At 54.6% G+C, this 13,550-nt stretch overlaps 2 protein-coding genes across 3 annotated transcripts in view; both read right to left on the minus strand.

Annotated features, from left to right (window-relative positions):
- The window catches only part of WBP1L (WW domain binding protein 1 like), a 58,686-nt gene extending 55,554 nt beyond the window's left edge, over positions 1 to 3,132 (minus strand). Inside the window, exon 1 of the mRNA XM_066323638.1 lies at positions 3,031 to 3,132. Within this exon, the coding sequence (XP_066179735.1) occupies positions 3,031 to 3,117 (87 nt within the window). The 5' untranslated portion in view covers positions 3,118 to 3,132. The remainder of the gene's footprint in view (positions 1 to 3,030) is intronic.
- A 3,270-nt stretch (positions 3,133 to 6,402) lies between these two features.
- SFXN2 (sideroflexin 2) lies at positions 6,403 to 13,364 on the minus strand. Of its 2 annotated transcripts, XM_066323641.1 has the most exons (12): positions 13,308 to 13,364; positions 12,139 to 12,311; positions 11,676 to 11,846; positions 10,678 to 10,776; positions 10,450 to 10,525; positions 10,287 to 10,372; positions 9,554 to 9,614; positions 9,416 to 9,482; positions 8,821 to 8,870; positions 8,477 to 8,526; positions 8,196 to 8,243; positions 6,403 to 7,815 (listed from the first exon to the last, which is right to left on the minus strand). In XM_066323641.1, the coding sequence occupies exons 2-12, from the start codon at positions 12,297 to 12,299 to the stop codon at positions 7,716 to 7,718; spliced, it is 969 nt and encodes a 322-aa protein (XP_066179738.1). In that variant the 5' UTR covers positions 12,300 to 12,311; positions 13,308 to 13,364; the 3' UTR covers positions 6,403 to 7,715. The 2 variants fall into 2 exon arrangements, with proteins under 2 accessions (XP_066179738.1, XP_066179739.1); XM_066323642.1 differs by lacking the exon at positions 8,196 to 8,243.
- Between the last annotated feature and the right edge of the window lie 186 nt (positions 13,365 to 13,550).

Here is a 13,550-nt window from a genome sequence, read left to right on the forward strand (position 1 = left end):
CTGTAGAGACAAATTATGATAGAAAAATTATTAATGTTTGAATTTTTTCATTACGAACTTTATCCAGTTCATTTTGAAATATATTAATTTCTTATTTTCTTCTGCCTCAAAGCGAGAGGAAGCACACAGCTAAGGTGTACTGCTAAGACTCTACTTCTACAGCTGCTACTGAACACAGCTAGATTTCTTCAGGATGTTTATCCTGATTTTATTATAACATAATTGGAATACTTCTGCCTGTAATCTACTAATAAATGCATCCACTCGAATTAACAAAGTTTTGTGCTCTGATTTCAAGTGAAACTGCAATGAATAGTCATGGAGACAGATAAACTTGGTCTCGGGATAGAAGATAATATAATAGCTCATCATTTTCACTGCAATCCACCTTAGTTAAAAAGAAAGGTCTTTGACAATCCTGGGCAGCCTGGACTTATTTTAACCTGAAAAATCAGACACTCCTGCAGAGCACAGTGTGTTCTCCTGAATGTTTGTTCAGCGCTAGGCAGTACAGCTCCACCTCCTGAATTATTTAAAGGACACATTTCTTGCAGCCCAGCCTAGGACCACCAGGTCTGTGGTACAGTTCTTCCAGGTGAGAGGGCACAGACCCTGAGCAAGAAGCTCTTCCTGACAGCAGAAGCAATCAGGACATAGCAAATGTCTGCAAGGTATATGGAAGCAGGCAGCAGTCACCAGAGGCAGCAAGGGCAACAGTACTCTGGAGAGGACAAGAGACAAATGCTGTCAGGGTTTCAGTTAGAAACACAGGAACCTCTGGTGCAGAGGTCTTCCAAGTCCAGCACTGCCCAGCTTCAGGTCTTCTCTATGAACTCACTGGCTCTTATGAAATGAGACTCTAAGGCAACACCAAAGCAGATGAATTTTTGTTACATGCTCATTTCTCAAGATCCTACATTACCACTCTGGTTTTTGAGTGGGCAGCTGTCAATCTCTAGTGTACAGTGAGATAATACCAGCCTTTTGACAGACAGAGTATACATTTAAGATCTTAAAAAAGCTGTGAGAGCTTTATATAGACAAACTGTGGAAAGGAAATGAGTAAAAGATGCACCCCTATACAAGTGCTCTTAAAGAAAACGTAGGCAGCCAAAGCTGTTCTCCCCCACTCTCATGTATTGTACCACTCAAGACATATTATTTTAGGATTATTTCTGGTGCACTGACTAGAGAGTATACCCACAAGTCACAAATGCCACTATTTCACGTGCAATCCAGATGTACAATTGCTTCCATGCCCTCCTCCTTTTTTCTTTCCTCCTTTTCTGCTTCCTATTCATTTGACTAATGTATAAACTGTCTGAGGCAGGGAGCATCTTGCACAGTCTTCAGAGCAAGTATGATGTTTTTATTAGCATGTATAGGGTTGTAAAGACTCACAGCTACCATACAGGTAAACCTACCACCTGAACACTGCTCACAGCTGGGTACAACAACCAGAGAGCAAAATGATTCTGAGATGTGCTTGTTTACATTTAGTTTATGTCCCTCGGCCTGCGGGTGAAATGGAGCAAGCACAAGGACTTCCATCTATTAAAGGCAGTTGAGACAATGTGGAAAACACACAGTTCAACACAATCCTGCATCTGGCTCCCTAGGGCAGCAACAGCCAAGCCTTAGCCTCAGTGTGGCTGAAGGGGATTTCAGACAGCCCTACCAACAGCAAATTACACAGCTTTTAAAGTAGATCTGGTGCTCTTAACACCTTGAAAAGAACAGAATTCAAAAGAGGCATAACATTTATAATCATAGACAAACTCCTCGCCTCCTCCTTCTGCAGAAGTATTGAGAAGTGTTTTAGCAGATGCTTTCCAGGAGGACATATCCATCTGCATCCCTGTGACATTAAGCACAATGCACCCCATGGCACCTGTGACCTACAGTCACAGATCAGCATCTCAAGATCTCTGACCTTCAACAAATGCAAACTACAATTTGTACTTTATACAGAATACACCATATGAAACCAGACGTCATCATATTCCAACCATGCTCTCCACGGAGTGAAAAAGACATGCTGACTCCATGAACTATAAGATCCAGGTCGTGCACAGGTTGCTTGGCCAAGTGCAGTCCTCGCTGAGTGCCACTGAACATACACATCACGGTGGGAGAAGTTACAGGTGTCTACACTGCTGGACTCAAGACCACCACTGGAGATGTGAACAGTACATATTGCAGCATAGACAGGAAACAGAGTAAAGAGATGAAAAAGAGGGAGTCAACTTCATTAGAACCCTTTCCAGGCATGACAAAAGTAGTAACCGGATGGTCAGAGCCTACTAAGACAAGGCCTGGTTCCCCTCATCCCAGCTGAAACACGCTCCGTCTTCCTTCCCGCTGCCCACAGGTTTGCACCGAACCTTACCACCTCACCGAACCACTGTTCCCACCACGGGAAAATCAGCTCACCTGTCCTGGGCAGCATCACACAGGTCCCACTTTCCTGCTGACCCACGTTATCTGGCCAGCAGCCCACTGTCACCCTCCGGCTCACTCCAAACCTCCTTCAGCCCTGTCCCCTCACAGGTCACCTTGCTCCCTGTCACCATCCCCAAAAGACACCTGCACCTCCACCGCAGGCCCCTGCGCACCTGCCGGCTCCAGCCTCCTGCCCTCACTACGGCCACCTTTCCCTTGGTGTCCAGTCAAACACCTCTCTCCTTCGTCCTGCAGCCACTCTGCCGCACAAAGCCCTTGCCAGCGGCACTGCCACCCGTGCCCGGACCCCTACACCACCTCTCCATTCCCACAGTACACGGGAACCTCCAGACTCAGGGCTCTGCATCTCCTCCAGCTTCACTCAAGTCCCGGGGCTCCCCAAACCTCAGGCGGGCCCCCAAACGCCTCTTCCCCCGGCACCTCATGCGCACCCTGCCGGCCCCTCCGGACCCCCTGCCCCAAGGGCCAGCACAGCCCCCTGCACTCACAGCCGCCCCCTTTCGCAGGGACGCAGCCCCCCAGCACAGCACGGCGCGACCCCAGACCCCCCGAGCGGCGCCCCCGTACCTGGGCGGGCTCCGCGCCGGCGGGCAGCCCCTCGGGCAGGGCCTGGAGCAGCAGCAGGGCCATGGCGGCGCGGAGCGTCCTCGCCATGCCCCCCACCCCCCGCTCCCGCCTCCCCGGCCCGACTGCGGCCCGGGACGGGAGCCCAGGGGCACCCCGCGCCCGGACCCGCCCTCGGCACTCGTCTATTGGGCGGCCGACGCGGCTTTCGGCTTGCCATTGATTCAGCGCGATGTCGCTTAGGGCAAAACCGGGAGGGGCGGAGTCTGCAGGCAGGGTGCTACCATCTTGAGTGTGGCACAGCGGGGAGGGAGCCTCCGGTGGTACCCGGGCCGCCATGTTGTGAGTGGCGGAATTGGCTGGAGAGGGGTGCGGGGGCTGCACACCCCCCCCAGAATGGAACCCCGTAAGCACAACTGGGCACTGCGGAAAGGGAGTCCACAGGCGTCCTCTTCCACAGCCATAGTCTCCCTGTGGCCGCCAGGCGCTCATCCTCCATTCAGCGGGTCACTCCTGTTCAGCATGACCCCTGCTCAGCCTCCTCCCCCAGTGCACTCGCATTGTCCCAAACACCCTGCCCAGCCCTGGGGCACACCGCGGAGTGCGGCATGGAGAGAGCGCTGGGATGGCAGCAGGGCATGGCACTGGACTTAAGGCGTCCAGTGGGTAGCATTGTGTTGGTGCCAGCGCCACTGGAAGATATAAGCAGCATGGAGAAGAGGATCTCGTGCTGCGGCTGTGTCCCACCATGTCCCCACATGGTGATCGTGCACACTTCCAGCTGGAGTGGGGGCATCGGCTCTTGGCATTGATTCACAGCTCGGGAGAGACAGCCCATATTTCTGGGGCAGTGTCAGAGGGTTTCTACACTGCCACTCCCAGCATACCAGACAGCCTCCATGCTGGATTGGCATGATGAGGTTCATCAGATGCTCGATAACACATTAAGAAAGGACAGAAAAAATTAATTGATTTAGTAGCTTATCTCCTGCCTGGCTTTTTTTCTATCTGGATCAGTTCACCTGCTTGCTGCTGGTGTGGGCCGGCAGGCATACACCCATCACACCCATCACACCCATCACAGCCATCACACCCATCACATCCATCACACCCATCACAGCCATCACACCACGCTCGCTGCTCTTCCTGTGGGAGCCAGATCCCGGCCTCCGCCGGCCCTTGGCCAAACCCTCCCGCTGGGACTGCCAATGCTTAAGGGAGCCCAGCAGCCTTCCCAGCCCCTACTCAGGCTCTGCTGCAGACCAACGTGACATCTTTGGTGTGGTTACCATTTGAACTGAGGTCGTAAACATGCTGGAATACTGACATTTCCGCCACACAGTTATTGAAGGAGCTTTATTCCTGTTACCAGCCAGCCCTGAAATTAGAGGCACAGCAGGGAGAAGGCATGGAGTTCACGGGAGCACAGGACAAGCCCAGATCAGGTGTGACTCATTGTTGGAGAGCAATTAACACTTGCTGCTCTTCCCAAGCAGGGATGCGTCTGGCTCTGACTCTTTGCAGTGAGGTTTCCTTCCTGTTGCAATGGGAAATGGAGGCCAGGCTGGCCACAGCTTGGCAGCAACTCCTCTGCTCCCTAGTGAGACCGAGGCAGGCTGTGGACTTACTGTGGTTTTGGGGAGGGCTGGCAGGCACTGGCTGCAGTGGCCATGTCCAGAGTGATATGAGCTGTTGAGATGACTAGAATCCTCGGGGGGAGATTTCAGCTACAACCTAGAAACCCAGAAACCCTGCTAAGCCGAACTGTCAGCTGGCATAAATCCATGTTGATCTGAAGAGGGAATCCACTGCTATAAGCTCAGGGAGGCAGGAGGGAAGGTCTGTCTTGAGGATGGCTTGCCAGTTCTACAAGCCCAGAATAAAACTCTTACTCTGTCCATAAGCAATAAACTGCACCATGTTCCAGTCCCCAGGGTAGGGGAAGAGCTGATGCGAGATGGCAACAGCACTTCAGGGGGGTCTCTGTGCTCCATTGCCACTCTAGTACAGCTGGGGACAGGAAAAAAGGAGTGGCCAAACAGCTGAGGCTTTGCTACCATGGTTCCAAGCTTGGCTTCATTTGGCTACTGCCCCAGATCACTGGCCATAAAGCTCCCTGCCCTGCCAGGACCCTTCCAAACTGCCACGGCAGGAAGGGTGAACAGCAAGAACAGGGAAAGGGCAGGTTTTGGGTGCTATAGCCCATCATTTTACAAACATCACCGTGCTCCCAAGCATGTCAGAGGTACCTTGGACCCAAAAGACTGCTACGGGTACTTTTCTGAAAGTCCTCACAGCTGTTTCGGGTGTAGGACAAGAACAGTGTGAGCTAAGGAGCTTAAGAAAAGCAGAGAGCAGAGATGTCTCCTTGTAGCTTCTCTCCACTCCTAACAGCAGTGACATCTGTTTCATTTCATGTGCTTATCTATTACTTTAATTGTACTTGAACAATGCTCAGGGAACAGATATACAAGTTTGAACATGTTTTCCTACTTTCTGCTCTGCTAGTAATTATTTCAGAGCTCTTTTACAGCTTTCTAGCAGTAGCTACATGTGGTTGGAGATGTTACCCTTTGCCTGTTGCAGCTTTGGCAGAAGCAAACCTGCTGTGGATACAGCTTGGCACTTCAAGAAGTACCTTTTGGGTTTGGCTGCTCTTTCTGAAGGAGCAGAGTGGGTAATGTGTCTCTACTCAGGCATGTGGCTGATGTGAGAATGCTGCTGCCCTAGAGATCTGACACATATCCCTGACTGGAGGAAGGAGTGTGGATCATCCACTGGGCCGTGGGGCTCTCAGAGCAGCCAGGTCACGTGGCTTTGTTAAAAACATGCTTGACCCACCAAGGGATGCTCATCAGCAAAGAGCCTGGATGCAACAGATTGAAAGCAGGAGCTTTAGTCCAGGACTTGGGTGCCTTTCACTTCCAAAGTGGGCTGCAGCACACACGAGCTGCTCTCCTTTGGGGTGGGAGAAGCCTTATGGCTGACTCAAGTTAGCATCATGAAACTCCGCCTGGCCTTGAAGATAGACAGCACCCATGGGTGTAGGAAGGGTCAGCCACTGTCATCCTCCCAGGCCCCAAAAGAGGATGAGTATCACTGTGAGCACAGCATGATCACCTTTTGTTGCTTGCCATGGGAATTTGTAGCCCCAAGAACCTCTTAGGGAAGGCTGCCATTGAATGCCCAAGGGTTTCAGAGCTCATGCCATCCCTTACACTCCTCCTCCTTCTCCTGGCCCCTTTGCTCACCCTCACTCTGATGCCTGGTCAGTCACAAAGTCCACACCTTTCCCTTCCAAGGTAAGCATGAGACCCAGGTACCACCCCAGCCCAGAGAACCAGAAACAGATCAGACAGAAGCACAACCCACAGCTGTTTTTTAAAAATCACTGCATTTATTTTTCAGCCTTCCTCTGTTGTTTGCAGAGCTGCTATTCAGAGCCTGAGTTAATGCCTTGACAGCTCTGTGACAAGAAAGAGAGGAGCTGCTGGAGAGTGTTCAGTGGAGGGCCACAATGATGATGAGTGATTTGGAGCATCTCTTATGAGGAGAGACTGTGAAAGCCAGGCCGGTTCAGTCTGGAGAAGACTGAGAGGGATCTCATCTGTACATATAAATGTCTCAAAGGCAGATGCCAAGGGCATGGTGCCAGGCTCTTTCCAGTGGTGCCCAGTGACAGGACAAGGAGCAGTGGTCATAAACTAAACCACAAGAGGTTCCCCCTCAACACAAGGGAGAAATTCTTTACATTGAGGGTGGAAAAGCACTGGAACAGGCTGCCCAGGCAGGTTGCGGAGTCTCCCTCTCTGGAGATACTCAAAACTCACCTGGATACATTCCTGTGTAACCTGCTCCAGTGACCCTGCCTCAGCAGGGGGGCTTGAATAGATGACCTCCAGAGGTCCTTCCAATCCTAACAATTCTGTGATTTCTGTGTCTTCTTCCTCATGTCAAAGGGGACACAGAGATAATTGGCCCCTAAAGCTGCAGTTTCATGGTTCTACTGTGGGGATCAGGGATGCAGGACAAGGGTGATAGTGCTCAGATGAATGAAAAAATTAGAGTTTAAAACAATCAGCTATTTCCTTCCTTGATTGTGGTGAACACAGAGTGAATAGAACCTGAAGTTGAGAGCAAGGAATGCATAGTCTAAGCATTGGTCTCTGGACTTTGGGATGGTCACTCTCATGATTCAGAAGAACAGGTCACTTCACACCTGCCAAGACATGATCCAACTCTTGGGAAGAGGCTACTGTGGTGGTTTAAGGCAGGAATGTGGTTTGGTTGCTGGTACAATGGCAGGATGTCTGCTTTTGGAGGTAGAGCTGTGCTCTGAGCCCCAAGGGAGAGAGCCTCATGCCTCATGGGGCCAAATCCAGTGAGGCCCAGACAGGCTGGGCCAAAGGAAGGCACAGGCATCCCTCAGGGCAAGAGGGACATGGGAAGGTTGAGACTTGGCCAGCAGCAGATGGGGATGGCTCAGGACAAGCCAAAGTGCTGCAAGCTGGACACACAGAGTTAGATCCTGATTCTACAATGGAAGAAGGCTGCAGAGAAGGTGCTGGGTGGGGGAGCAGATCTGGGCTGGACTGTGCTGGGCTGTGCCTCTGACCTTGCTCAGGCGACATGGGATTGGTGGTGGCAGGAGGCCAGAGGGGTGTGATGGCACCTGAGGTAGTCTCCATTCACAGTCCTTTGTTAAAATAGACATATGGCACTTTGTCCCCGTGCTTGGCTGTGATACTGTCACGCAGATCCACCTCAAGGTCAGCCAGTGCAAGGGAGCTGTGGAAAGAGGGGGATACACACTGAGAGCCATGATTCCCACTCCCCAGCCACCAGTCAAGCCACCCTCCCTCCCCACTGGCATTCAAGGTCCTCCGCAGTCCCTGGGATCCTGCAGGCTCATGGCAAGACCCACCACCCTTCCATCCCAGTCCTGGAAGGCAGAGAGCTGCCAATGGAGCTGGGTGTCCCGTTGCTCCCAGCACAGGGGAGCCACATGCTCTCCTGCTGCCCTGGGCACCAGCATGTACAGGAAGGCACTGCCTTGGGTTGAAGGGTGGGTGCCCATCATGCTTCTCCTGGAATGGGCAGAGAAGAACTAGGTGAGGAGGAAGGCTGCTGAGATCCCATGCAGGAGAGGGAAGCAGTGAAACAGGTACCATCGCTGGGGGAAGAGGGCACAGGCTGCTGGCACCATGAACAGGAGGCTGTGGGACAGAGAAGAGCAGAGCATTAGTCTTAGGGATCCCACCAGTATGACCTCCAGCCACAGGGGTTTCAGCCCAAGAGGTGCTGCTCACACCTCATGACTCCCAATAACTGGGGAAAGCCCAAGATGAAAGGTAAGCAGTTTTCCAATCCCTTCTGGGAAAGTGGTATTTTTTTCAAGTGTCTCTTTGGAGCCAGGCACTCACAGCTGACTGAGCAGTGAGATACTTACAAGCCCCCGCAGAGCAGCACTTGCAGAGGCCCATGGAGAACCCGGATCCGCTGCAAGAGAACAGAAAGGAATGAGTCCCTGGCCTCACCACAAGACCCACACACAGGGTGGGCAGACTTCTCCCCTCAATAGTGCTGAATGCCCATAGCACCTCTGGTGTGCACCACAAACTCTGCCAACCCTCCCATAGCCTCCCCATGTCACTTGAGAGGCCATTGGTGTATCAATGACTGAAGTAGGGAGAGAAGCAAGCTCTGAAACTCCCCATTTGATCCCCCAGCAGAGCAGCAGCTGGGAAGCAGGGCTGGGGCTGGAACCCACTGGCAGGAGAAACATGCACTCACCTGCATAAAGGTGAATTTCTCCAGCCGCTCCATGATGATGGGCAAAATAACTAGGTACAGAGAGCAAAGGTCAGCCCAGATCCCAGAACAGCTATTCTGCTAGCCAGCCTGCAGGACTGTCCCAGCAGGACCATCCACCTGGAGGCCATGGCAACAGCTTGTTATGCTGGGGGCTACTGGCTGTTTGCTGACAGCAAGGACCTGACAAAAGACCCCCACACATCCATCACCCGGGCAGCATGGTCTGTGCTCCTCATGCTCCTTTCCTGATGGGCTTGAAGCATGTCAAGGGTCTCAGGAAGAAAGGGGTGCCGGGCTGCAGGGAGAGGAGCTAGGGCTAGAGAGCATGAGATGCATCCTTGTGGGGCCAAACTGCCAAAGGAGCACCCCATCTCCCAGGGTGTGGTTTGGCATGGAGTGGGCTGGGGGCTTGGGGGCCTCTGATAGGGGTGGCTGGATGAGGAGAGCAAATGCCATTTGGGATGCAGGGCCACCCTCCCTCTTCTTCATGAAGGACACTGAAGCAAGGGAGGGCAAGGAGGTGGGTCCTGCAGAGTCCCCAGTTCAGTTGCACACCCTCCTGCCCCACACTCACTCATGCCCGGTGCTGCCATGGTGATCCTGGAGAGCACAACCTGTGCAATGCCCTTCACTGCTGCCCTCTGCAAGCAAAATCAGCAGGTGAGCCCTGGCAGCGCTGTGCCCCAACCCGTATCCCTATCCCCAGACTCACCCTGGAGCGGCCGAGCTCGTTGTTGTTCTCATCTGTCACTGTGATCCCGTTGATGATCTCCCTGAAGAGGACAGGCAGCCGTGAGTGGAGGAGACGGGATGGCCGGGAAAGCATGAGGGAGGGCACAGCAACGGGGTGAGGGGGTGCCAGGGGAGTCCTCTATGCATAGCAGCTCCGGATGCGCCCAGGGCACGGGGCTCAAGCACCCCGGGGCACCGCGGTCCCCAACCCGGCCGATGCTGCCATCTTCAGGGCACAGCTGCGAGCACGATCTGGCCGTGCTAGGGACAGACACTGCCTGGGATACGCAGCTGAGCCAGGGGACAGTCCCTCACAGAGCACCTGAGCTCCTTGTCCCGTGACTTGTGGGGAACCCCGAGCAGCACACACAGGTCACCACAAGGACCCCAACATCAGGATATCATGGACTGGGGTTCTCCTATGACATGCAGGAGATCTTAGCTGTTGTGGGATCTGTGCTGGAAGATCCCGCAGACCCAATCTTCCGCCAAAATTCCTTCTCTTGCTCTAGGTGGAGGCTGACCCTTCCCATGCAGCACCCTCCACCACAGACACAGCGCTGCAAATGCACACACCACAGTTCACTTCCCTCCAGCTCCCAGGATGGGAATCCAAGGCAGGGAGGCCAGGCAGCCCAGGAGCCTGGCTGCCACCAGCTTGCCTTTGGAGGCAGCTGGGTCCCTCAAGCGCCCCAGCCACATGTGACACTTACTGTTGCCGCATCATGGGGATATTGACACAGTTGGCAGCAGCCACAGCTGCAAAGGGGACCCAGCGGGCCAGCAAGGGTGGGGCTCGCTGTGGGAAACAGGCTGGCATCAGCACAGGAGAGCAGGATGTGCCCAGCTGCCCCAGCTGGCCCTGGCCTGGCATACCTTGGTGTAGAGGTTGAGTCCCACTGCAGTGGCCAGGGCGGCGCCGGTGGCCGTGACATAAGCCACCCCGATTTGCCTGGACCGCAATTTCAAAGAAGGGAGACAACAGAATCAACAACTCTGACTCAGCCCTATTCCTTCTGTGCCCAAGACATGGCACAGGGGATCTTTACAGGGCATCCAAGGGTGCATCAAATGGACACTCTCCATCCTGTGGGGCCTGCTCACCTCAGAGAGATGGGGGAGGCAGCGTTGCGGTTGGTGTAGTTGACAAAGGCATTGAACGACTGGTTCACCCACTGCCAGAAAACCACGGCAGGCACTGTCCTGTGGAGGGAAGGGACCAGGAGAGCACCCAAGGGCTGTCAGGGACACCTGGCCTGTGCCCATGGCCAGGCTTGTCAGGGAGACAGCCAAGATGTCTGCAATCTACTCATCATGGTGTCTCCAAAGGGAAACTGAAGGACTGTGGCAAAGTGATAAGCCAGTGGCAGAGCTGGGAAATGATGCCAGGAGAGAACCTGAGGTTGCCCTGGGGAGCATAGGAAGGGAGGGCCTAGTCCTGCAAGGCACTTGGGCAGAGGTGGGAGACACAGCTCTAAGTAGAGTGGTAGCCATCCTCTGCTGGGCTGAGATAAGCCTTTGTCAAAGCAAACAGCAAGGAGGGGACACATGGGGACAGAAGTGGCTCTGGGGAATAAGGGTGCCTGAGTGTCTCAGGGACACTGACTGGGGCAGGAAGGGACACACAGAGATGTGGGTCTAAGCTTGCTTTGGAATCCAGGGGTGTGGAGAAGGGAAATGCAGGGAGCTGTCAGCAGGGGCTGTGGATGCTGAAGCAGCCTGGCCTAGGGGCACATTTGGTCCTCAGTTCCAAGACTGCTATGGGCCACAGAACAAGAGCAGGAGCCAAGTAGGATTTGGTTGCATTAATCATTAACAGAGGCTCTGGGAAGAGCTCAGCTGAGCTCAGGGTGAGGTGAGACCATCCCCAGCCATGCCAGGGGGTTTGTGATGCTTCTACCACAGGCTGGGTGCTGGGTACAGAGCCCAGAGACACTGGGCTTGACCACAGGACACAGGCAAGCTAGGCAGCCAGGGGCATGCCTTGGGCAGCACCTAGCCCCAGAGGAGGCAGGCTGACAGTGCTCTGGCCACCAGGGACCTCAAGAGGGGCTGGGGGCTGTCAGGGCTGTGTCTCCAACCTGGTGTACCCAGGAGCTCACCGATAGAACTGGAGCATGCAGCCAGTGATGGCCATGCCCCCCGGCACCTGGAAGGACATCCTCCCAATGAAGTTCATCTTCTCACCGCTGTCAGGGTGGAAGGCTGAGTCGTACAGCTTCTTGGCATAGAGCAGCTGCTCCTGGCTGCTTCCCGGTGGCACCAGCCCGGCCCTGCAAGCCCAAAGCCCATCAGGGGAAGCTGCACAGACCCACCAGCCGAGGCACAGGGCTCTGGGCACCACATGAAAGGCAGGGAAAACATCTCCTGAGAAGGATGCATGTCACAGCTTGAGTCTCCTGGGAGAAGCCTGGGAAAGCCCCCAAAACTACCTCAAACAGATGTTACATCAGAGCAAACCTGCTTGGGAATAACTGCCTCCAGCCCCCTGCAACACTGCACAGTGTTTGGGATGGCCATGAACACAGGGATGGCACCTGTCCCATCTGTACCCCTGCCCCTCACCTGCAGCCCTCCACCAGGGCCTTGGCCCGGTCCAGCTCCTCCTCTGGCACCAGCACTGTCCGAGGGTCAGTGATGTTGAAGAAGTGCTTCAGGCGCCCCACAAATGTGCTCTGGTCCCAGCGTGGGGAGTCGATGTTGAAGCCAAGGGAAACTGTGGCCATTTTGGTGTAGGTCTGGGCAAGGGGAAAAGGCTGCTCAGTAGGATCCTGCCTTGCTTGCTCATTGAGTGCACGCCTGCCACGGCGACAGGAGCAGTCAGCTGGGTAAGAGCCATGGCAGGTTTATGTTTAACAGGACAACTGGACTTTCAGCAGCCCTGAGCCCAGGATGTCCCTGCACTCCTGCTGTCAGCAGAACACTGCAGTCAGGCTGCTCCTTTACACATCACCCTGCTTGCCTGGGCTTGCCCCACCTGTGCTGCACCCCACAGCACCTGGCACCCCCTTCTCAGGGTGGTATGGTGGTGTAGAGCACTGTAGGGCCGAGCTCAACCCTCCACAAGGCTGCCCAGCAGGTACTCCTACGGGGGCACTACTTTGCAAACCCCGTGTGTGCAGAGCACAGCACCCCCACACTGTGCTGTGCCCCCCACGGCACCATCCTGCACATCCCTCTAATGCTTCTGTGCACTGCCATGGCATTGCAGAATCACAGAATGAATTAGGCAGGAAAATACTTCTGAGATCAACTGAGACCAACCTCTGGCCAAACACCACCACGTCAATTACAGCATGGCACCAAGTGCCGTGTTCAGTCTTTCCTTAAACACCTCCACGGATTATGACTCCACCACTTCCCTCGGCAATCCTTTCCAGTATCTAATCACCCTTCTGTAAAGAAATTCTTACTAACGTCCAACCTGAACCTCCCCTGCTACAGCTTCGGACTATAGCCTCTCATCCTGTTGCTGGTTGCCTGGGGAAATAGGCCCACTCCCACCTGGCTACAGCCTCATTTCAAAGGTAGTTGTAGACAGCGATAAGGTCCCCCTGAGCCTTTTCTCCAGGTTAAACACTCCCAGCTCCCTCAGCCACTCCTCATAAGACTTGAGCTCCAGATCCTTCACTAATTTCCTTGCCCTTCTCTGTAAGGCACGGCACGGCACGGCACAGCACAGCACAGCTCAGCACACCCCAGGCTCGGCACAGCATGGCACAGCCCCGGCACACCTCCGGCTCGGCTCTGCACGGCTTATGTCGGCTCGGCACAGCCCGGCACACCCCAGCCCAGCCCAGCCCAGCCCGTCCCGTCGCGTCCCCACGTGTCCCCACCTGCGGTCCCAGGCCCCTCTCCCGCCTCCCGCCCACGTGTCGGTCACCGCCCCCGCGCTCCGACGCGTGGCCGCCCTCAGCCAATCACAGAGCCCCGAGCGGCCGCGCCCACCTCTCCCGGCGAGGCCGCCCCCGCACGCA

This window comes from Sylvia atricapilla, chromosome 8, assembly GCF_009819655.1.
Source record: "Sylvia atricapilla isolate bSylAtr1 chromosome 8, bSylAtr1.pri, whole genome shotgun sequence".
Classification (NCBI taxonomy): Eukaryota; Metazoa; Chordata; class Aves; order Passeriformes; family Sylviidae; genus Sylvia; species Sylvia atricapilla.